The 25,158-nt window shown below is 48.0% G+C and overlaps 2 protein-coding genes across 2 annotated transcripts in view; one reads left to right on the top strand and one right to left on the bottom strand.

The window, feature by feature from the left end:
* Window positions 1-6,209, top strand: part of LOC119379206 (uncharacterized) — a 53,951-nt gene extending 47,742 nt beyond the window's left edge. Inside the window, exon 12 of the mRNA XM_037648426.2 lies at window positions 4,350-6,209. Coding sequence (XP_037504354.1) covers window positions 4,350-5,280 — 931 coding nt within the window. The 3' untranslated portion in view covers window positions 5,281-6,209. The remainder of the gene's footprint in view (window positions 1-4,349) is intronic.
* LOC119379211 (eukaryotic translation initiation factor 2-alpha kinase 3) overlaps window positions 1-25,158 on the bottom strand; it is a 423,415-nt gene that overhangs the window by 159,220 nt on the left and 239,037 nt on the right. The window lies entirely within an intron of this gene.

Consider the following 25,158-nt stretch of genomic DNA (forward strand, 5'->3'; position numbering starts at 1 on the left):
CGGTACAGCAAGCGTAGCGCTGTTGCAACCATACTGCACGCTTTTATTGAGCGACCACCCAAACGCGCTGCCGTTCGCTGCCAGGACCGCTACAGCGTCGCGGAGTGCGCATCGCTTGCAGGAAGTTCGTCATCGCCGCGTTAACCGAACAAATTACTCGCCGCATCTGTGCACGGTCTGGAGCGAAGTGGCTACGAAGAACACTCCCACGACAAATGCGCGCGTGCGGTACAGCAAACGGCCCGGCAGTGACGGCGTGAGCCGAGAAGGCGACGCGCTGCACGCAACTAGCCAGGAGACGATCGGCTCCACGCAGCCGTACCGCGTTTCAATGGAACTGCGTCAGTTTTTCGTTTATGAGCAGATCGCGGTACCGACGCATGCACATATATCGCGGAAAGCCGACACTGTCCGTTCTGTCGCTATGTTGGTCACTGCGTATACCGGACCCTGTAATAGTTCCGAAATGATGGCGTCGCCACCGCGCGCTATCGGCACTATCGGACGGTCGTGAGAGAGTACCAGAATCTTTTCTCCACTTTGGCAAAAAGAAAGAAAAGGCTTTGCAATGGGTACTTTAGGCAATATTTGCTGTGGCACTGTATTTATTTCTTTGCTGGCGGCGATGGCGTACGCGAGGAGATGCAAATCTTTACTTTGTGGTTAATGCGTACTACCGTTTAGTGCGTAGTTACGCGGCGTTCCCGGCAGGTACGCATTAACGAGGTTCCACTGTAACGTGCCAGCTTTTTACGGCGTGGTTTGAGGCAAAGGCACACAGGAGGGTTAGGTGAAGGGTTCACCAATGGAGCCTTATCTAGCGCAGAAGAATTCAATATTCAATTTCACGCCAAAATCACGACCACACTGAGATATGAAGAAACACAAAGACAGGACGGGCCCTCACTTGCAACTGTTTATTCCTTGAGGAAAACAGGCTTATATAAATCCACTTCTTGCCAACACATGTGCAACATGCTTGATCCATCGTCTATCTAATCACACTATAGGACATATTCTAGATACTGCACTTCTGACTCGTACAGGTAGATTGAAGTTTCACTTACACAATTACTACCCTGTTGCAGTGAGCGCCCGTCCTGTCTATGTGCTTCTTTGTATCTCACTGTTGTTGTGATTTTGGCACGAAATTGACTATTGAATTCAGACATGCACCAACTAGCCCAACAGCGAGTACTACTATAGCTCAGAAGAGTTTTAGCCTTGGGGCTCACCTGCATGCTCATCATCAGAGAGCGAACGCGGCAAGAGTTTCTTGAGTGTCCGTAGCTGACATATTTTTCCCGAGGATGGGATTCGAACCCGCAATGGGCAGGACAGTTTGGAAAATTTGCGTACTGTTGAGAAGATCCGCATCTGTAGCAGGAACCCGAATCAGCTCGGTGCGGTCCATCCTTGTGTCTTGTAGAATCCGATGAAGGACAGGGACGGCTGTCGTGTTGCCTACGGCCTTGTTGGCTTTCTCTCGAGTTGTGTCAGGGAGGCCAGCGGCCATGAATCTTCTGTTTTGATGAAGTGGAAGCTGAAGTGTTTTGGCGGCCATCTTTCGTACCTGCCTGAAATCCGACCCTGTCAACCTGTGCATTCGCGAACTCCTGCATTTCGAGTTTGGTACGCTCTTCTTTTGCAATTTGGATTGCTTGCTGTAAAGTAAGGGTTGGACCCAGTTGCAGAAGTCGTCTTCGCACATGTTGTGCAGTAATTTCGCTGAACGTCTGATCACGGACCGTGGAATTGGCGGACATGCCGAAGTTGCATTTGCTTGCCATTGTCTGTAATGCAGAGACAAAGTCAGTAATTGACTGCCCCGGTAGCTGCTTGTGCATTTTGAAGTAGTGACGCTCGATCAAGTACTTCGTTGCTCGGAGCTTTTAAATGGTTCTTGAGCAGCGTGAGTGCTGCGATATATTCATCTTCTTGCGTGCCTTCATCCCGAGTCCCGTAGCTATTCCCCGCCTGTTCTTAGGCATCTTGTAGTGTCCAGTAGACGTCCAGGCCCTCGACCCCTAGTGCATTTTGTGGTGTCACGCCTTACCAGTTTTGGTTTCGATTGTGTGATGCAGTGCACCACACAACGGGTATTTCATGTATGAACTCATATGACCAATCTCTTTGTAAATAAACTTGAGTCCCCTCCCCATTTCCGACCTGTCCTGACGTAGCTGCGTGCGCTCCATAGCGGAGCCGCCCTTCTTGGCTCGCCGGACGGTACCTCCGGCGGCGATACTACAGACCTGTCCTGATGTAGCTGCATGCGCTCCAGGCGCGGAGTCGCCCTTCTTGGCTCGCCGGACGGTGCCTCTGGCGGCGACACAACACATTTAGTAGTAGGCTCTCCTTGAGAGCGGGCCGGGCGGTGTCTCCGGCGGTGACGACGTATGCCTGGAAAACACAGCGCCACTTAGCCCAAGGCACGGGAGGAGTACCCAGAGTTTGTAAGAACGGCGGAGGAGCAATAGCGGAGGTCATGCTGGAAACATGGTGCACTGAAGAGTCACAGTCGCCAGTATGCAATGGTGAGTCGCTGGTGTCAGCAAGCATTGGCCAGTCGTGCAGGGCGTGACCACAGTAGGTTTACCGCATTCCGTGCAGTGTGCAAGTGGGGTGGTGTCCCGTAATGCGCCTGGAAAGGTGGCGATTTGCATAGAAGATCGGTGGAAAATGCCGACGAAGTACATAGAATGCTTACTTCTTGTTCATCTCGTTTCCGGTTTGTTGTGTCGCCACCGGATACACCGTCCAGTGGAACAAAGGAGGGTGCTTTCGCGCTGGAGTGCTCGCTGTGTAGGTCAGACCAGGCCGAGAACAGGGAGGAGACTGCTCTTTATTGAGAGAGAGCGTGCAACACTGGTTACAGGAAATGCTCGTCATGCGGCGCCCTGTGCCACACCTTGAGAAACCGAAACTGGGCAGCAGCACGAAATGCGCGACACCACAGTACCGTCTCCCGATTCTTCAACAGTACCGCACAAGCGTCAACTCGCCGGACAGTCAGTAGTAGTAGTAGGATGGTCAGAGTAGCAAGCTCACTTGTAGCAGGGGCTTTGTCTGTTGGGCTCTTCCAACCAACACGACACAGCCCCTGGCACTATTAAATTGGTGCTTGCCAGCTTATTGGAAATAGCAAAAGCGTGTGGTTCTCGCTCGCACTTTTTTTTTTTAATCTTCTTCTGTAGCGTGTGCTGCGTGCGCCATGGTCATGCACAGGCAAACGGTGAGCAAAAAGTGCGAAGCTGCAATGCAACTGTACTGTAGAGGAAATCATTGGTAATAAAGACACTCTCAGGTGCACACGCACTTAATTGCTGTCTAGCACATAAGACTAACACTACAAGTGAGCTTGGTGTGGATGTGCTACTCTTGCTGATCTTGTCACTTCGTGCCACTAGAAGGTGTTGGCTGGCCGGTCAGTCGACCGACGCTCACGGGGTACTGTTAAGCAATGGGTGTTATATCTGGATGGCTTGCGATTAGAAAGATGAGGTGAGATCGAGACGAGAGACAACAAACGCCATGTTTAGCGTTTTATATTCTGGCCCGCTCCATGCTGGGAGTGGCGTTTATTCAGTACATGCGACTAGATGTGTAGGGGGCGCTAGTGATTACATAACAGTGATGAGACTGTACAATGCATATAATTTTTGTAGCCACATTAGGGCATTAATGTTGAGAAGTTACTGAATGTAGCAGGATGCATTGTGGAGGTAGTTAGACTTTACTGGATAAACTGTGATTGTTTGCACTCTCCAGAAAGTTAATAGTGTGCAAACTAATTAGATGTTCGTTCTTCATGCTCCATTTGTGCTGTTATCCCCTTAGCCGTTAAGGACAAGCACAGCTCACCCTTGCCGCACTGTCCCCAAAATGTTGTAGACTTATGCAACTCATGTGCTTGAGAGATTTCCCCTTGAGTGTGCAATCTTGAAGCTAGTCAATTTGGTTAGCCTTTGTTAGTTCAAAAAATCGTAATGTTTGATTTATGCAGCTATTGTGGCCTGTGAGAATAGTGCAGTGGTGCCAAAAGGAATGAAGAGCAGCTGTGCATAGAATATGATTAGGTGGTGCGAGGAGATCAGTGGTTTCCACATCTGCTACTGCTGGACATTGTCAAACCTGTCAGCAGATTTATTTTCCAAAGGCTTTTTGAAGGGACACAAAACACTATTGTATTCGGAAAGTATACGTCTGTTTTGGCATTGCATTTAAACGGCATTTCAAGTAACACAGGAGCTCTTTTTTTTTTTACCTTTCGACTTGATTGGGAACATAAGGTTCCTTGTGTAAGCGCACAGAGATGCTGACAAACTGAAGACATCCTTGAATTGCAGATTAAAGGAGAAGGTGAAGAGCCATGACCCACTGACGGCTGCTGCATCTTCCTCGCACAGTGGCGACAGCAGCAGCTGCTCCCATGAAAAGCAGCACAACTTCCAAACCAAGCACAAGGAGACACGCAAGCAGCACACATCGTTTCACTCTCAGAAGGCCAAGAAGGAGTTGTCATCAAGGTCCGGCAGAAGTACTAAGAATAAAGTATTAGCGCAGGGAAGGAACAGGCCCCACGAAGGCAAGGAGGTCAAGCATTCTTCGTCGAAGAAGACATCATCGCACAGGGGGAAAATGTCACAGTCGTCATTGTCAAAGGGGTCTCATGTGCAGAAGGATTGTGAGGAGAAGCCCACTCAGAGCCTGGACTACATCCAGATCAAGAAGGAGCCAACGGATTGTGGCATCGATGACTGGGACTGCAGTGGAGAGGCATCAGCACCGGAGAATCTTTGTGATAAATCCTCTCTGTGGTCTCCTGATTTCATGCAGCAGGTCGATGTAGCAGTTGTCCCTCACACCTCCAAGAGCAACAGCTCCATTACAGGGAGCCTGGACTACTTCCAGATCAAGGAGGAGCCGACAGATTGGGGCACTGATGACTGGGACTGCATTGGCGAGCCATCAGCACCAGAGAATGTTTGTGATGAATCCTCTCAGTGGTCTCCTGATTCCATGCAGCAGGTCGACGTAAGAGTTGTCCCTCACACCTCCAAGAGCCTGGACTACTTCCAGGTCAAGGAGCTGTACCCCGCCTCGTCTTCCAACACTATAAGGCCGAGACTAGCCGATAACGTGCTATCTGGTCACCTCTTCGTCGTGGATGAGGAGAGCAGCGACGAAAGTGATGACGACAAGCCCAGGAGAGAGACCACCTGCAAGTGTCCCACAACTGAAGACGACGTGCCAGTCATTGATACTGTGAAGGGATAGTGAAGTGATGCCAAGCAAAGCAGCAACGTCCACAGGCGTGGCCTTCATGTCGTCTGTTACAGTGTCATTCTGGCCTGCCAAGTCTATGTTTCGGTGCGGTGAAATGAGCTTTGCTTTAAGTAACATATTACTGCCATTGCAATAAGCCAGCCTCATGAATTCATGTCCACCAAACTGTACCCTCAGCTCATTCTGAAGCTCATTCAAACATTTTGAAAGCTTCTGGAAACTTTCCTCTGCTTAATTTAACCCCTTAGTGACCGGAACAGTCAATAGTGAGGCTCAAAATAAATGAGGTAGGAAAATTTAAGTAGGGCAATATCTGCTGTGTGACCTTGGTGCTGGGATGGTGTCACAAATGTGTCACAATTTGTGTTGCAGCCTTCATGCTTAGTCATGTTCTATTCTAGTCATGTTCTAGGTAACTACCGCAGTCTTGATGCACCACGCTTTTAAACATTGACAAGGTTAATTTTACTCGATGTAAATGACATAGCTTACATCTGTGATGTCACTATGTTCGAATGACATAGCTTACACCTGTGATAAGCTGCAAATCACAACACAGATTCTGCCCTGTTGAGTGGAATGGAGTGTGGTTGCTCTGAAATCAAAGGATTTGTGTGTTTTTGTATTTGTCACCGAAAGTGATGTGACTGGCTTCTTTTTGTTAAAGCATCGCAGAGTTTGACTGGTGCCATGTTTATGCTTATTTTTAACGCCAAATATACTGCTGTATTGTTGTATTTTCCTTACACAATAAAAGGCGTAAATGACAAAAACCACATGTGAATTTCATTGCTCACTGCTGCCACTTTGTGCTTTAGCTTGTGTGTATAGGCATAAGTGACTGCCTATTTTTATTACTTACAAAGAGGAAACAGCAGCTTCAGTTCTTCGACGTCACAGCCTGGAGAGAAACAGAAATGGGATCAAGCACAATGTCTTAATTCCACAAAATGCTGTAATCTCTCTGGCACCACAACACGTTGAACAACTTCTTCTGGCAGAGCTCCGGAACCAAAGTGCACATGTGGTACTTTTAACTGTAAGTACTCCATTTATTTTATTATTCCCTGCATTTAGTACTTGCATGTTATGCCTGCCGTCTTTTTCGAATTTTCCATAGCGTTGACAAACTTGGGCTAGTTCTACGATTTTACGAATGTTGTGTGAAGTCTTTTGACGATAGAGTTGCTGAAAAACGGTGCTAATAGGAGGGGTCACAAGCTCTTGGATGTCTTCTGACGATGGAAGAACACCAGAGTTATTAATGTGATAGTGTTTAAGAGCTTATTTTGCAGAAATTCCCATATTGGCATCAGTGTTGTTGGTTGTGAGCGAAAAATCGAGATAGATGCAAATAAATAAATTAAAATAATTAGTTCCGGTGGGAATCGAACCCAGGTCTTCTGTGTGGCGAGCAGGTGTTCTACCACAGAGCCACACCATTGCTTATTTTTGAGACATCGCAAAAGGGGCATTTTTCGTTTACTTGGTATGCAGTGTCAACGCTGTCCACACACCTTAGTCGGAGAACACCTATAAAATATTTTAATTTAACTTTGAAGTTTTCGTCGCTGCGCATCTGCAAGCCAGCCCCACTGCAATGGACATTATCCCAATGAGTCAAGACAATTCCCCCGAGTTTGCGAATTCTGCGTCCTGCATGCAGCCTAAATCGTAGGAATCACTGTCAGGGTCACTGGACGACAATTCACTCACCGTTGTTTATGTGCACCATGAACAGATGACTGATTTGCCGCTAGTACGTCGCGAGGTTCTGTATCCCCGTGGCGTCGCACTGCTATGAAACGTCACTGAGAAGCTGCCCCCTCGATATCGAAACCGAAAGTGTCTTTATAAGATAGCGGTAATTAAAATATATATGATGCATTCCCAGGCACCACAATACTCGTTTTAGGTTTCTCGACACCAGTATTTTTATTTAGACCAACAATCCCAAATTTTTTAAATTCGTGTCGGTACTCCTTTAATGCATGTAATGTTGCATGGCGGAAGCGTAAGATAATGCCAGGCGTCAAAACATGTGAATTGCGCATTTAGTGGGCGGTTTAAACGCCAACCCACAATCGTCAGCAGCAAAAGCATCGACAAAGTGAGCAGCTGTGTAGGTGCGCATATTGCCTTACGGACGCGTAGTGGGTACTTCGCCAATTCGCAAAAGAAAGAATTATGGCGCAGTGGGCACTCCGCAACTGTACTTGCAGTAGGCATCCTAGGATAGTTTTAAACGGCCAATGTAACTCGCACAGACGTTCCTTTCCTTGTGGTAGTGTGTGGTACGGTTGAGGTGTCCACCAAGAAGCAAAGCTTAGGCAAGGGATTGAGAAGGCAATGCCAATGGGACCCAACTGCGCAATCGTGCTCTACTCTTGAGGCAATGCTCAAGCTTCCTCCAATAGACATAATGCAATCAGCCTTTCCGTGATTTTAGCAGGGTGGCACATAATGTTTGTGTTAAACAAATGGCGAATACGTATCCGGTCACCCAGCCTACACATGTTGACATATAATTTTTGAGTTCGATCACTTATATCGGCAGAAGAACCAGGAGATCTATACATAGATACAAAAGCATGTCTAATGTTACCATGGTTGACCTTGTAAAAGATCCATTCAGCGTTAAAAAACATCAGGCATTTAATTTAAGTCTGTTACTTCCTTAAGCAGAATGCACACATCGCCTCTCTTTGAGCTGTGGTCTTTTCATTACGCATTGAAGGCACATAAAATGACATTGCTGTCATAGATAGAATCTGTTAACCAATGTTTCTGTAAAAAAGCTATGTCAGGATTCTCTCACAGTACAACTCCTAGTTCAACAGCCTTACAACACTTTGGCAATTAATATATAAAACCTTATGTGAGAAATGAGGTGGCTCGTTTTGTCAGTCTGGCTGTTTTTGTTTCTGATGTGGTAAGAATCTGCTTTAGTGTCATCCCACCTATACATTTCTCCATCAATAATTAGTTTGTCATACTAGAGCTTGCTTTTTGCACCTTTGGCCCTTTTGGCAGTTCAGACTTTTCGAACTCGTTTTGAAAAGTCCTCTGCAATAGACCGGCCACTGTTCTTTAATTTACAGACGGCCTTCCAAACAGACTTTTTCGCAATGATCCAAGAACTTTATTTTAACAGGCCGCACTTTACTTTCAACCCTTTGACCCTGTCTGTGAATTCTTTCAATACCATTTGTGATAGGCCCAGGTTGTGTTGGAGTACTTCATCACTTGCCTTTGCGAGTGTTTCCATAGTCTCCATGCATAGCCCACTTAGTCTGTGTAGTATTAGGTTATTCCTACGTCTTTTATTGCGATAGCAATTAATATTGACAGTCTCGGCTGGTTTTTGCTGTCACCGTCGCCGCCATTATGCACCGTATAAGTATGTGTATATATATATAAAAGTCCCAAAGAAAAATAATTCAGAAAAATGCTTCTGAAGTGCGGAATCGAACCAGCGACCTCTCGTTCCGCAGCGCGTGGTGCTAACAGTAACCACTATGCCACAAAACGCAGATCCTTCAGGTAGCTAACGGCGAGCGTTATATACACACCCTTTACCGCTGGCAGTACTCCGAGACGGCAGGTGCTTATAAGCGTTTCTTCATTACCAGCGAGATGGCGCGAGGAGCGCAACGGGCGCATTTAAAAGTCATCGGCCAGCTCACTCGCTTCTTCTGATATTTGCGCAGGGAGAACCTTGCCCATTCCGCCGTCTGCTCGCGCGGTTATCTCGTGGTGAGGGGAGGAGGGATGTTTCGAGCTTTCACCGTGATGTCTGCGCTGATGTTACGGAGCGTACAAAAGTCATTCACTCGAGCTCACGCCGCTAAACGAACAAACAGAAGATGAGCGCGAACTATCAAGTGTCACAGCTCGACACTTCAAGCATGCTAGTTTCCTTTGCTGCTTTGGCCGCCTTTGCAACAGGAGCGCTGTTCAAACTGAGAGTATCCAATGGCGAGCCTCATTTCATATAGCATTACAGTTTCTTGCTATCGCATTCATTGCTTCGCCCTTGCGGCGAAACTGTGACTTTTTTTCAAGCTGATCCCCTTTTTTTTTTCTTCTAATGATATAAGCGGTCATCGTCGACAGTCAAAGCGGTCATTGTCGACAGCTGTTTTTCAATGCCATCAACTCTGTCTGATGGAGTAGATACGATTTAGTACTGTACTTGCTTCGAGCAAGCTTTTTCAGAGACCCTAATAAATAAGCAAAATTAGCAGCAGCAACTGAAGGAGGCACTGTGACCTAACATAAATAAAAACTCGTTTCATATAGTCCTTCCCAGCAGACTGATAGTCCTACTGCATATGCTAGTGCACATCAGTAGTTACACTATGCGAGTTCTTCAATGGTGGGTGGTGAAACTTTATTGCCCAAAAAGGGGTCCTGGAGGACACTCGGCTAGGTGCCTGGTGCAGAGTCAATGAATGACAGCTTTAGGAAGGACAGGGATGGCCCAATAGCAACGCTGACACTTACAAAGGCCTCATAGCGACCTTGGTTTCAAAGGAACACATGCAGAACATTTCAAACTTTAGATTCTAAAAATCTCAGTGGAAACTGGTTAAATTGTGTTTGCAATGCAAACACTCATGTGAGTTGTAGTATGAAACATAATACAGTCAAACCTCGTTAATACGTACCCGCTTTAAACGTACTAACGGTTAAAACGTAGTTGCGACGAATCCCCGACCGAGTCCCATAGAGCTCAATGCATTCGCTGACCGCATAAGCCGTAGTGGTTCGCCCTGTGCCTACCGGTTAGTGCGTACCCTGCGTACCGCGACAACTTTTTGTGCCATAAAATTTTACTGCGCCGCTCAACTTCCCGACGCCAGAATGTGCCGCCAAAGGTCTTCCGCCTTTTTGAGAAGTGCGCAGACCAGTCGATCCCCGATTCCGACTTCCGCGCGATTGCGTCGACGCCTTTGCGGGTAAGCATCGGGAAAGAACGAAGGCGAGGTGGCGGCCACCGACGAACGCGCCGACATGACTTATCGCCGACAACCTTATCACAATAAGTATCTTCAGCTATCTGCTCGGGCACGCGTGCGGCGCAGCGCTACTTTTTAAGCCTACTACACGCTTTTATTAGGCGACAACCTGAACGCGCTGGGTCGCCGATCGCTGACGCTTCGTTGTGCGCGGCCATCTTCAAGGCTGAAGTTGAATTGATGGCGCAAATGCTCGGGCAGGATCGAAGAACTTCAGCCATGTACCAACTAGCCCGACAGCAAACGCTGCTAAGCCGTCATCAGGCGCGCACCGCTTTGTAGAAGCGAAAGCAGATCGCTGTTGCGTAGTTAGCGTTGCGGGTCGCGGGCGCCGAGAAACCTCGCTGCATTAACGCTATCACACTAAACGCACGTGTACGATACAGCAAGCGTAGCGCGGTTGTAACCATACTGCACGCTTTTATTAGGCGACCACCCAACGCACCTCCGTCCGCTGCCAGGACCGCTAGAGCATTGCGGAGTGCGCATCGCTTGCATGAAGCTCGTCATCGCTGCGTTAACCGAACAAGCTACTCGCCGCATCTGTGCACGATCTGGAGCGAAGTGGGTACGAAACAACATTCCCACGATAAATGCGCGCGTGCGGCACAGCAAGTGGCCCAGTAGTGACGGCGTGAGCCGAGTAGGCGACGCGCTGCACGCAACTAGTCGGGAGACGATCGGCTCCACGCAGCCGTACCGCGTTTCACTGGAACTGTGTCAGTTTTCGTTTAGTAGCAAATCGCGGTTAGACGCATGCACATATACCGCGGAAAGCAGACACTGTCCGTTCTGTCGCTATGTCGGTCACTGCGTTGACCGCGTATCCCGGACCCTGCAATAGTTTCGAAATGCTCTTCGGCGTCGCCACTGCGCGCTATCGGGCGGTCGTGCGAGTGTGCCAGGATCTTTTCTCCACTTTGGCAAAAAGAAAGAAAAGGCTTTGCGGTGGGTACTTTAGGCAATATTTGCTGTGGCACTCTATTAATTTGCTGGCGGCGATGGCGTACGCTAGGAGATGCAAATTTGTACTTGGTGTTTAATGCGTACTACCGTTTAGTGCGTAGTTATGCCGCGCTCCCGGCAGGTACGTATTGACGAGGTTTCACTGTAAAATGTCTGCACAGTAGCTGACACACAAAGACAAGAAATGAAACATGGTATGTGCTTGTATTGTCTGTACTGCAGAAAACCAAACACAGCTAGGACACACAGTTAACGAAGCCTAAGTGAGAAAAATAATACATGGTCACTGAAGATTATTTACCATTCCAAGCCTTTCAATCTCAAGAAATGCCATGGACAGTGGTTGAACTTCAATCTCGTACCTAAGCATGCATCCGAACGTTGCCTGCATCTACAAGTGAAAGGATTTGATGCGCACATTGCTGTACACATTGGCGCAATTAAGAGATCATGATGAGTAACATTACTTTTTCTTACAGCCAGTTCCTAAGTTTTGTGGTAACAATAACACTCGCATTGGGCTAAAAGCTTTCCAGTGCCGGAACACTGCAGCAATCACAGCTAAATATGGAGCTATCACTCTGCATGTTTTTTTTTATGCATGCTGCTCCTACTTTAGTGAGAACCTAATGATGCAATGCCAAATAATTGTAGCGCCTGTACACCTTGAAACTAAGTTGTGCATCTCTTACAGGCAACTGTATGTGCAATTGTACTATGTACAAGGATAACGCCTCACAATTAGGGATACTAAGTTGTGAAAATATTGATGTTTAAAACGTCTTGCACACATCTTAGGACAGGTTGGATTCAGTCTAGTGCTGTGAAACTGATTAATGCATGCCATGTGTGTGAGACATTCTAGTGGGTACTTATCAATCGTACTTCTAGCTCTCAATCGTGGATTTTCGTTTTAAAAGGTATCGAGGTTGTACTGCGTACATGGATGTCTCAATGAAAGATTTAGTGTTTAAAATGTGTTACACACATCTTGAGGCAGCTGAGATAGGTGTGTCGCCACCGGGTACACTGTCCGGTGGACACCAAGGAGGGCCGGCTCCGCGCCGGAGAGCACGCTGCTCACGTCAAGCCAGGCCGGGAACGGGGAGAGGACTACTCTTTATTTACAGAGAGTGTAAAACATTGTTTACAGAAGTTGGTACACGAAATGCTTGTCGTGTGGCACTCTGCACCACACCTTGAGAAACCGAAACTGGTAAAAGCATGAATGCGCGACACCACATCATCTCCCCCTAATAAGGAAAGGAGTTGTACTCTGTATATAACATTATACAGTGGCAAGGCACTGGAAAGTTCGTATGACGTAACATGTGTAAGACCCGACTAGTTATAATGCAGAAAATTGCTTTGGTGCATATGACAATTTGGCACACAATCATTGAAGATATCGTAAGAAAATTTGCAAAAATAAGTAACATCATTATACAATAGTTATCATTTTATGTTCCCCGAAAACAGGATTATGCAGTAAGTACTACATGAAAGTAGTATATAAACAGTACAGTAGTATATGAAAAAGGAGAGTATTATGAAGAAAACTCAAGTAACGTAGTCCTTGTACCGTGCCGGCTTCTTCCGGTGCCGTTTGGGACGAAGGGGACGGTTAGGTGAAGGGTTAGAGCCTTGGGGCTCACCTGCACGCTCGTTGGAGAGCGAACGCGGCAGAGTTTCACGATTTGCCGTAGTCGACATATCTTTCCCCCCTTCGATAAGTTCTGCGCATTGGGGCTGGGCACATCAGCCGATTGTTGTGAAGGTGCACCTGCAAGGTGGTTAGTGGAAGTTGCACTAACTGCGGAGCTGCAGAAGAACATGGAGGTGGGGAGGAATTATGCTGGTGCATGGACGATGCGTTAGGTGGAGGACCTGAATTCTGCTGCCGAGTTGCGTTCTGCTCAGCATGAACAATTACTAGCTTTGATGCATTCCAGATGTTGCCATCACTAAGGCGGAAGGAATTATATCCGATTTGACTAAGGATTGTATGGTGACCTCTGTATTTATTCTGCTTCCCTGGCAGACGAACTTTAACTCCGAGTCCCACCTGTAGCTTAGAAGGTTTCGCTCCACGCTTAGAATCAATGCGTTGCTTAGTTGCTTGTTGCCTATGGAACACTCGTGTTCTCACAGGATTCAAACTTGGCAAAGGAGTGGGAGACTTTGGGTGTAACCCTGCAATGTCAATTCCAGAACGGGGTTGGCGGTTATGCAGAAGTTGTGCAGGCGACAAGGCTGTAGTAGCTTGAGGCGTAAAGCGATACGTGCCTAAGTACGAGGGTGGTCTGAAAAGTTCTCGGCCTCGATAGGAATCACGCGAGCGAGAACTTGTAGCACTCATGTGCACGTTCATACAAGGCTTTGGAAGTCTCAGATGAAACGCCATCTAGTGCCGATTAGCAGTTTGGCTTTGACAGTCGATCACGGTAGGTGTAGTGTGAAGCACTGGAAGGTATGGAGAAGCTTGAGTACCGTGCGGTGATAAAGTTCTTTGTAAGAGAAGGTTTATCTCCGAATGAAATTCACCAAAGGTTTGTTAAAGTTTACAAGCAAGATTCACCTTCATACTCCACAGTCAAGAAATGGGCTGTTGAGCTTAAGCGGGGGAGAGAGAGCATTGAAGATGACCCGCGCGAAGGGCGCCCAGAAAGTGCAACAACTCCTGAATTGATTGACCGTGTGCACGATATGGTTTTGGAAGACAGGAGAGTGAAGTTGCGTGAAATTGCCGAGGCTGTTGGCATCTCAGTGGAACGTGTATGTCACACTTTGCATAACGAACTACACATGAACAAGCTCTGTGCTAGATGGGTGCCGCGCATCCTTACTCCTGAGCAAAAACGCAACCGCATGACGATGTCACAGCGTGCTTTGGAGCTGTATAACAAAAATCCAGCGGACTTTTGCGCAGATTTATCACAATGGATGAAATTTGGATTCACCATTACACACCGGAATCGAAACAACAATCAAAGCAGTGGACTGAAGCCGGGTCCTCTGCACCAAAGAAAGCCAAGTCAGTTCCCTCCGCAGGAAAGGTGATGGTCTGTTTTTTTAGGACGCTAAAGGCATTCTGCTTGTGGATTATCTTGAAAAGGCTAAAACCATAACTGAGGAGTATTATATGCAAACAAAAATGAGATAAGGCGTGTCTCTGAGAATGTCTCTGATATTACTGAGACATCTTTACTGAGTCTCCTACTACCATATTGTGCTGACAACACAGCGGGCGCTGCAACGCGCGATGAAGCGCCGCAAGCAGCGCGACTAGTGTGTTTGCTTGATTTACCATTGTGTCCATATTTATCTTCCTAATGAGGTTCCAATCACGTACCCGACATTCCTTTACTTATTATAATATGCCACCGCAACCCTGCTTTCACAAAAACATAAATCGGAGTGCAGCCGAAGCGCAAAGAACTGAACTCTTCGCCAAACATGTACGTTCCTAAATCGTCTGCAGCGGGCCGATAATCTCAACGACCGCCATGTTGGATGTACAGTCGCGCCACCTATAGGCCGTGAAAGTTGCGAATACAATCCCATCCTCGTCGCCGCCGGAGGTACCGTCCGGCGGACCAAGAAGGGAGGCTCCGCGCCGGAGCGCACGCAGCTACGTCAAGACAGGTCGGGAAAGGGGAGGGGACTCAAGTTTATTAACAAAGAAATTGGTCATATGAGTTCGTACATGAAATGCCCGTTGTGTGGCGCTCTGCATCACACAATCGAAACCGAAACTAGTAAGGCGCGCGACACCACAGTAGTCAACTAATGTAATTGCAAATCTGCAGTCGAAAGATGCACGTTGGCCATGGGACAGGCTGTAAGGGTGCAAAAACGGGTTTAGCAGATTTATCTGCTGTTTGGCATACGATGCAGTCGCGAACTGCACGTTCAACTTGGCTATCTAAGCCAGGCCACCAGTATCTTTCTCTAAGTCGCTGCTTAGTTCTGACAATTCCAGGGTGACTTTCATGAACCAGGTGTACCAGTTTATTGCACAGTGACGCAGGAATGCTGACTATCTGCGCGGAAAATTAAGTTGTCTACACAGGACAGCTCATTTCTGATTGCAAAGTAGGGCAGTATATACGCAAGCCTTGAGTTCATGCGCTAAATAGCATGAAATGTCACTAAGCTGCTTCCATTGACAATGTACATACCCAATAAGCAACGCTGGCCGACTGCCGACGTTTGGCCAGGCTAGTGAAAGAAACCCACGTGACCGGTATAGCAAATTGAGGCGCCATCCATTGACTGGGATCAGAGTTAAAATCTGCGTTCCGTCTCTTTCCTCCCAACTCTCTTCAACCCCCTCTCTGGTGGGATCAACTCCCTTTCCTGCGGGAGGCGCGCTTTCCGCCGCCTTGCTGGCGCCGCCGACGAATCGAACGGACCTAAAAGGTCCGTTCGATTCGTCGCACGAGGTGAATCGTCGCACGAGGTGAATTCGTATCACGAGGTGAATCGAACGGACCTTTTAGGTCCGTTCGATTCACCTGCACCAATCGGAACCGGTTCACGGCGGTGCACGAAGTTCAGAAATTGTTCAGCAGGGAGTTCAGTGGTGCAGGCACGGTGCTTCACTAGAAACGAATGACGAGGGGCCGACATGGTGCAGACCTTATTTTTGTTCGTTCAGTTTACGTCGTCCACGGAACGTTGACAGGCGGCAAACGGCACGTGGACAGTCTATGAGGCGCTAACACTTTAGCAAAACACGTCTCAGGTGGGTAGAGCGCCTACGTCTGAATGCTGCGGCACCAAGCCGGCACCGTCATGACAGAGGGTGCAGGAAAATCGTGAACCAGTGCTGCACCGCTCTTACACCTTTTGAAACGAATGGCGTGGTTCAGAGGCGCCATTGCTGCACTGCTGAAACGAATGGAAAGGTGCAGCACCTCGTGAACTGGTTCCGGTGGTGCAGGCGAATCGAACGGACCTTTTGAAATCCGTTAGAAAGTTTCGTGTCTGGCGTTGGTAAGGCATGTGTTAGCCGTCGTCGCTCGTCCGTTTCATGGTGCTCGCTCGCTGTGTGCTTGCGCGACGCGATGTTTTACGACTCGCGCTGTTCGTGCATAGTGCTTTGTTGTTCGAATACTTCCAGAACAAGTTCCGGAATATACAGTGAAACCTCGGTGATACGAATTTCACGGGAACACCAAAAATATTCGTATCGTCCGAAATTCGTATCACGAGAAAGCATGAAAAATTGCATGCGACAAAAGAAAGCTGGCGGACATTTTCATTTAATATTTTTTAGGGCCGCAGCAACGTCAGAAAGAACCCTAAATAATTGTCAGTTAAGTTTTTTGATGTCGGCAATCATACTAGCACTCTTAAATATACGTTCCCTACGCGCGTATTTCATCAATGAACCAGGTGCGTTGCGACCCGCGACAACAGTAGCCCCTTCCAAATTTTAGTATGCTTTTTTGCATAACACCGAAATACTGCAGCGAATGTAACGAAAGCAGCGCTTTGACGCGATGGATCAAGGCCCCAAAGTTACAGAACCACGGTCCTGTGTTATAATTCTTGTTATCACGGAGGTGTTCGGGATGTTTTCTGGGAGATTTACGGCCATTCCCGCACAAGTGCGACCTCAACGGTCGTACATGTTGACGTTGCGAGGCCTGACTCTTTCGCCGATACCGTCCTCACCTTCTTTCGGTCCTCGTCCACCTTTCATAGGATGTCTAATGCACGAGGCAGGCACGTTTAAACACAGTACAATGAAAGCAGCCCGCGTCGACGCGTTAGGAAAAAAAAAGCATGGCGCTAATGTCCTCTGTAATCTAAACGCGAAGGCACACGGATGCACACAAAATCCTCAAAGATCCGCGCGCACAATGTCGGAGGCCGTCACGCGTCTCTTAAGGTTTATTCTGACCGCAAGGAAAGTGCTTTTCTTACACCGTGATTCTGACGATTTGGCGGTGCGGTGCGTATGCCCACGTTTGCGTTCCTGCGCTCACACGTGCTTGGCGCGTCTTCCGCTGCAGCGCGGACAGCACCTCTTCGTACCTGGGCGGTAGCGTACGTTCGTATCAAACGTCGCTGGGTGAAAATCGGTTCGCAACAACCGTACTCCATTACATTGCAGGCCAATGAGCCTGGGCCGGGACCAACGAAAAATTCGTATCACCCCGAAATTCGTATGAGCTGTGATCGTATCACCGAGGTTTCACTGTATGTGCCGGCCCCCAAAAGAACGACAGGTGAGCGTGCCCTTTGAGTCGCGGTTTTTATTGTGTCAGTTTGAATTCACGTCCATACCGATGTTTTCTGCAGTGAGGCTTCAGTTAATGTTTTCAAAAATGACTGATTTGAAAAGGGCACGATGCTGCGTTTAAATCGTTATACGAACAAGCAGCGGACATGAAGCCCATCTCACAGAACCGCGTGCTTGAGCGTGTGCTTTGCACTTGTCTCCGGTTAATTAATCGCCATCGCCTATAACCACGTTTGTAAAGCGTTAGGTAGATGTATGAAAACTTGTGCTGCTCTTAGACGTACGAACAAACGAGTTCACTTTTGCACGAGTCGACGGCGCTCTGTATCCGATTGAAACTTGCCCTTTTCTTCAGGGTGTATTTCGGAACACAACACAGCTGATCGGTGCGCCCAGAGAAAAGCTGAAGAATTGCAGAATCGGAGCACTTCAAGAAGAGATGCCATGAATCATCCGATATCAGCCGTTCACTTTCTCCGCGTTTATCATCAGTAGTTATATGAAAATCAACGTTTCTGGAAATGTAGTCAATAAAGTGCGGCCAATATTAGTTGCGTTATATGTGGAGTTCATTTTGACATCTTTAAAATGATCTTTACATTATTGTTCTATTTTTAGGTATTTCAACTGCTTTCATTGTTTTTGCATTCCAGGAATGTTCAATTTTGTGATTTATAATAATTTTGTTCAATATCGTGCGCATATATCAGAAGCTGTTCTGCAATTTTGTCAGTATAAAAATTGTGTTTTTGAATATGTGCCCTAGTGTTATGTTCTGTTTTTTATTCCACTGTTCTTTAAGTTCTTAACTTTGCCGGGAACTTTCGTGTTGTTTAGTCATCATGAACACGTGTATGTTAATCTCCTGTTGATAACTTCTGTTAATCACCTCAGTCCGTATCGCACCACATTTGATGAAAATGTTGATTTTCGGAAACGAGGACAATCAAACGAGACCCAAGATATTTTGTGTTGTGAGTGCAATTCATTCTTTTACGTTCTGGCACATGCTGCACGACTGCAGTGTTTGCAGAATGCCTGATTGCAAATTGCGCACATTCAAACGCGCAACGAACGCGCGGCGCAGTGCGCGCAGCGGATGCAAAAAAAAAAAAAAAAACCGGCGCGCTGCACGGCGCAGCACGCGGACGAGGGGGCGAGGGGGTCATAAAAGAAAGGGAGAGGGAGCCCGCGCACGCCAACAAAACAAAAAGAAAAAAATTCGGCAGGTCCCACGTACCGTGGGATTCGATGTTATGCGAAGCAGGCGCGGGATGGTGACTGCGGCATAATTTTTCATATGTTGAGCGAAAGTTTACGGAATGACGCTAGAGAAACGTGGAAGTAGTATAAACACACTCATATATGCTGAAGAGTCGCATATGTATTATATAACCAGTTGTTTAAAGTTGCGTAACGATGCCAACAGCAATATGGGTGTTACCAACACCAGACGCGGTAAGCTGATATAGTGCTTCAATTCTTCAATACTCGATAGCGCGAATCCGAACAGCACAAAGAATAAACACAAATGCACAGGACAGGCGTTACTCGCAACTAAGCTTCATTCAGGAAAGTTCCTCTGGATATACACACAGCCGAGTGGATCGCGCAGGCGCACTGCACGTACAGTCACAGATGCAGTTATGATAGTTGCGTCACAGTTGTTATGCTTATACTTGTCCGTTATGACGGAGAATGCACGCGCGTTTCACGAACTCGTGTGTATGTGTAGAAGGGGTCCTTGAAAGTTCTCGAACAAGGTCATCATCACCGTGATCAGTGAGCACGAGCAGCTAAGCCGGACTTGTTAATTGGATCCGTTCGCGATTGCGGCTACGAGGGGTCTAAGTGTAGTGAAGTGCGAGGTATAGCACAGCTGGTGGAAATCCTGGATGCCTCTTACGATGAAATGATATATGACGCTTCCTGCCCTGCACGTCGCCAAAAAGGTCTTTTTATGCCGTGCCTAGATTCAAGCAGTCGTTCACGCACTATAAGGACCAGGCGTTGTTGGGTCTTGATAAGTCAATGTAGAAGTCACCGGTAATGATGAGAGGCCTGGTTCTCTCAGCGGATTTATTGGAAGCATTGACACAGGTTTTCGCGTAATCGACGTGGTCCGCGTTGCGGACCACGTGAATGAGTGCATGGTAGTTGAGCGTCTTCTAGCGGTGTTCTGTCTTCAGCTTCCTCACTTTTCTTGTGTCCGCCACAGTGGTGTAGCGGTTACGGCGCTCGGCTGCTGACCCGAAGGTCGCGGGTTCGATCCCGGCCGCGGCGGTCGCATTTCGATAGATGCAAAATGCTAGATGCCCGTGTACTGCGCGATCTCGGCGCACTTTAAAGAATACAAGTAGGTCAAAATTCCAGAGCCCTTCGCAACGGCGTCTGTTATAATCATATCGTGGTCAGTGGCGGATCCAGAGGGGGGGCGGTAGGGGCGATCGCCCCCCCCCCCCCCCCCCCCCCTCTTCCCTCTAGTGCCTGCGTCCACCTCCTTTGTCAGGTTGCCCCGGATACCACTGCCCAAACCGCAGAGGAAGACGAATGTCTAGAGCGTTCGTTTCCAATGCGGAAGCTACCATGGGTTCGATTCCCAGTGCCGCCGGATACCCGCCGGTTTTTCTAAAGATTTGCCCCAGCCTGACAGTTTGTGTTCTAGGCACTCTAGATGGTGCCCTCGTCTTTCCTCGAACTTCTTTCACCCCCTTTTCATGTTTTCCAACGACGAGGAGCCTCTGTTCTGCTATTTTAGTCCCCCTCCCCTGGACAGGAGGGTTGAGATGTTCTTCTCGACTAGAGACGGTTACTATCCTGTGCTTTCCTCTTCTTCTTTATCAAAGAATTTCATTTCCTCAACCCCCTTGCTTCCTCAGCAAAAGGGGGTGGCAACTTAAAGGAGCATTGACACAAAAAGTTTGGATCTTGTTTTTTCTACGACTCACTTATTACGGATAGAATGCTCGTTTCCTGGAGCGCGCGACGGTTAATTATTTGTAGATAGTTTTATAGCGCCCAGCCGCAGTTTCGGTTTCAGAGAGCGAGGAGTGAACACAGAATAGTTATCATGTAAATAGTTATTTGTATCGAGAGGGCAGCCACCGTACCGCAAAGAGACAGCGAGAGACACAGTACGCGACCACCCTCCCTCACTGGCCACCCCACCGCCTACAGTGGAATCGAAGAAGCCGGCCCAGCGCGTCGTCATTCCATATGTGCCGGGCATCAGTGAACAGCTCTCCAGGGTCTTCGGAAAAGCGGGAGTCACAGTAATTCACAAACCGGAATCGACGCTCACCCGCTTGCTACCGAGGCCGGAAGACCGACCATCACCAAGGCGTAGTCTACAAGGTGTCGTGTTCTGAGTGTCCAGCCAGCTACATAAGCGAGAGCAAGTGTTTCCCGGAAAGAATACGCCAACACAAGAATGACGTCAGGAAGATGGAAGCGCAGCGCTCTTGCAGAGCACTGTGAGAAGCACTACCACAAAATCGACTTTGACGGCGCTTCTGTTCTAGAAACAGAAAGGAATCTGCGAAGGAGGCTCTTGCTCGAGTCTCCACACATTCAGCACACCTGCAAATGTGAACCGCTCGCTAGGAACAATGCCCCCAGTACACGTTGACGGCCTCCGAAACATGAGGGAAAGGGAAAGCCGGAGCCGTGGTGAGAGAACAAGACGCGGCGATGCTTCCATGACCAACGCAGTCACCCCCTGAGGAAGAGACCGAATCGATCCCGAAACGTTGGGCTCTCTTCAAACTGTGGCTGGAGCCATTTTAACTTCCTAAAACCGCGTGCACATGCGCACCGTGTCGTCAACTCTTTTCAACGAAGGCTTTCTGGGTGCTGCTATAATCCCCTCTGAGGCGTTGTAAGTATGCGTGACCCCCCAAAAATGCACTGCCAAGGCAAGGACATCAGCATTTGCACTCCCGTGCAAGTGTGCTCCCTCTTCCCGTTCAAAAAGTCTGCTAGGAGAGAGCGCTCGCAAGAATCGTGACAGCCAGCACAAACTCGTGGCGCAGGTGGTGGTTGGTTGGTTACACGAAAACCAAAGGCGAGCTTCGCGTGCAGTGGCACTACACGCACTTTAAAATCGATTTTAAGTATGTTCTAGGCGATATCCATCGATATTTCGTAGGTGATGCGTGTGTGTCCACCCAAATCTATCCCACAAGTTATCTCGCCTTCAAAATTTTGTGTCAGTACTCATCTAACAGTCTCTTCGCGGCGTAAGGCAAGACCCTGGAATATAGAAGGCTGGACGAATTTCGGTCGTGCCTGTCCATGGCAGCTGCAGGTTTTTCGGATGGCAGTCCTAATGCTGCAGGTTTGACGTTGCACTGCGCTTCTTACAGCGTAGGAGTGAAAGGAAAGTGGCTGCATCGCCTTTGTTTACGACAAGAATTTCCACTCTCAAATTTGGCGGGAAACAGCGGTGCGCATTGACAAGGCACAGGCGGCTGGCGACTGTCCCACCGTCCTGCGAGTGTCTAGACGCGCGCGTTGCTACCCGAGTGGTATGAATCTTGAGGCTGGTACTGTGGTTGCCACTTGACCCGTCCCGGCGACACGAGGTAAGCGTAGGTCACGCACAAATATATAGCTTGCGTTTAGAACTTTCGGTTTGATATCGTCACCCCTTGATTCTTTTGTTTCTGAGTTCAAGAAGACTTGAAACGTGCCTATCATTGCTAGCTGCAGTATTGGAGATACCAGTCACGCCAGTATTCAGCCAAGTATATCCTGCAATTTGTCGTCATTAACCTGTTCAGAGCAGCCAAGAAATCCGCAAACTGACTATAATGTATCTTTCTGCAGCCCTTCTAATGCAGTTACGAGGAATGTACCAATATCCTACAGAATCCGCTATAACACTATGACTGAATTAAGTACTTTTTTCTTCAGTATATTTTTTCCACATGTTAAAAACTTCAAGGTATGTTTTCCAGGACATGTGAAAGAATATGAACATGAATTGTTTTCTTTTGCATGAAATAAACGCTCCGATTTTGTGTTCGGAATTTTTAAAGGTACTGAAGGAATGGCACACTGACTGAGATAAATTTTCTAAAGTACAAGCCATATGTCGCACGCTCATATATTCAGCATCTCTTGCTCATGCTCAGCCCGATATAATGTTAATACGCACATTGCGATTTATTCTTTCGGTTACAAAGTGCGCAGCTATTTTTTTAAGGTATTATGCAGAAAGTCACTTGCAAGGCTTGCGTAAATATGCGTAAGCACTGTGCCACTTGCTAATTTTCGTCGTCTGTGATGCTGCTGCCGTTCTGCTTTGTGATTGCTGTCTTCGTTTTACTTGTTAAAACGATGCGACGTACGCGTGGAGATGAGCGAGTGGAGCAGTGCTTTATTTATTTTGAAGCACTCTCTAAAATAAATAGTTTCATTTTCAAACGGCACATGCGCAGCTTCGAAACCACCTCCCTACAATCGCGTGCCTCTCCTGGTCCGGCTGTCAGAAACGCTATTTCTTTATCGGTTAAAACCAGTGACGGTTCACTCACGCATTTCTCTCCTTGTATCTTTAACAAGAAGGCTTCTAAAAGCCGCCACTCGTGCCTTGTCGCCTTGAAAGGTTTGACCTCGCTTCTCAGCCACTGAAAACGACCTGGAGTGGGTTGAGGGAGAGCAACAACGGTATTACGGTACCGCTCTTCCTTTCTCGCTCGTTGTGCTTTCGCCGCTGCTAATTGCGGTAAAGGCACCCCAACACCACAAAAGCTTTTGTCGAAATTTACTGTGTTGTGTGACGCCTCATTATTGCCTGTCAGCCCATGCATTCTTAACGATCCACCTGTCGTTCGGGAGACGCACTAGTGCGTCACTGGAACTGGGAGCGGACGAGCGAGAGAGGAGGAGCGCTACCGTAATCCCGTACCCTTATTGTGTACCGTGTTTCCGCAACTTGACAGAAGACTCTAATAGCGCACCGTGCACCTGCCGTGTCGTCTCTGCCATCTGTTCGGCGCCATACGGATGACTTTTGTCCAAACGAATAATCCGAGTACAAGTGCTGACAACGCGAGGTCAACGAGCCTCCTAATCCCCGGAAGGATCTTGAGAGATGGCGGTCTTCAACCTCTGAAGTCTTGCGCGGTCAACGGGACATTGAATTTTGAAGTGCAGGTGTGTGCTCATCATGACCCTACAAAGGTTCTAGGATTGGTGGAATCTTGGTGTGGTGACAGCGTGGAGAGAGGGAAAATGGGGTGGACCTCAATTTGCTCATTTAATCCGGTGATGGAGCACCGTGCCTGTTCCCTGTGATCTGGATAATGTAAATTACTTGTATAGTTTTCATCCTTCCATCAACTTATCCTGATGACTGCCCGGCAAGACACGAACCCGTGTTCGCACCGGCCACGCAACCAGATTTCTAACAAAGGCTTAGCGCAGCAAGATGGCCATATATCTGAAGTGTGGTAGCCAGTAATTTGTAGTAATTCTTCCAATTTATTAATATTAGAAAACTGATTAGGACAACTGAGTGGAACCACTTTAAGTACAAAGTAACAGTATTTATGCTGTGATGGGGTTCTTTTAATAATAGTAACACTAAAAACAAAACTGAGCCCCCCCCCCCTCTTCAATTTTCTTCAAGCGACCGCCCCCCCTAAAATGAGTGGCTGGATCCGCCCCTGATCGTGGTTTTGGGACATAAAACCCCAACAATTGTTATTAGTATCACTTTCCTTGCGTGTCATTGTGTGTGTTCGTGTTTACTGTGTTGATTGAGACTTTGTATCACCTGTGGCACATACCCGCATAACATAAACTCTGGTATGCGGGTATGTGCTACACGTGACTGAGAGAAAGGGTTTCATGACGTACGCGACAGGTATTTTGCGTTATTCATGCCATGACCAGTGAATCGTGGTCGTCATACACTGATCCCCTGCTATGCCAATTTTGGTACATTATAAGTTATGGAGACGACCAGGAGAGCGCCCAGACGTAGGCGGCTAGATAGATAGATAGATAGATAGATAGATAGATAGATAGATAGATAGATAGATAGATAGAAAGAAACGCCCAAAGTGCCTGAGGTTCGCTAAGAAATGCTTCGCATTTAAAAAACCCGGCGCGCACGAGGGAGCTAGGAGAGGAGGCGCGGCTGGTGTTAGTGTTGCCATGACGACGCATACCGTGTGCGCCGCCATTACAGTGGCTAGGTACCGCCATTCTGCCGTTCGAGTCTCTGAATCCCAGGCGCCACGATATTAACTGAAGGGACGTTTGGCGCTGCCAACGCTGACGTCATGAATTAAGGCGTCCTATGGGAGGTATACGGAGTAACCTCCCCCTGGTTTGGCTGATCACTGGCAAATAGCCGGCAGCCGACTTCACTGACCAGGCATCCGAAAAGGGCCGGCCGGAGGTGCGCTGCCAGCTACGTCGGCACTAGATCTGCTGCACGATTTGCGCCACCGTCGGTGGCCAAGTGAACGCCGAGCGCGCCAAACGCTTGTCGGCACTAGGTCGGCTGCGCGATTCGCACCACCGTTGGTGTCCGAGTGAACGCCGAGCGCGCCAAACGCTTGTCGGGGCGACAAGTCGGCAACACGTCGTGCCGGCCTTGGTTGCCGGCAGAGAATT

This window comes from Rhipicephalus sanguineus, chromosome 1 (genome assembly GCF_013339695.2).
Source record: "Rhipicephalus sanguineus isolate Rsan-2018 chromosome 1, BIME_Rsan_1.4, whole genome shotgun sequence".
NCBI lineage: Eukaryota > Metazoa > Arthropoda > Arachnida > Ixodida > Ixodidae > Rhipicephalus > Rhipicephalus sanguineus.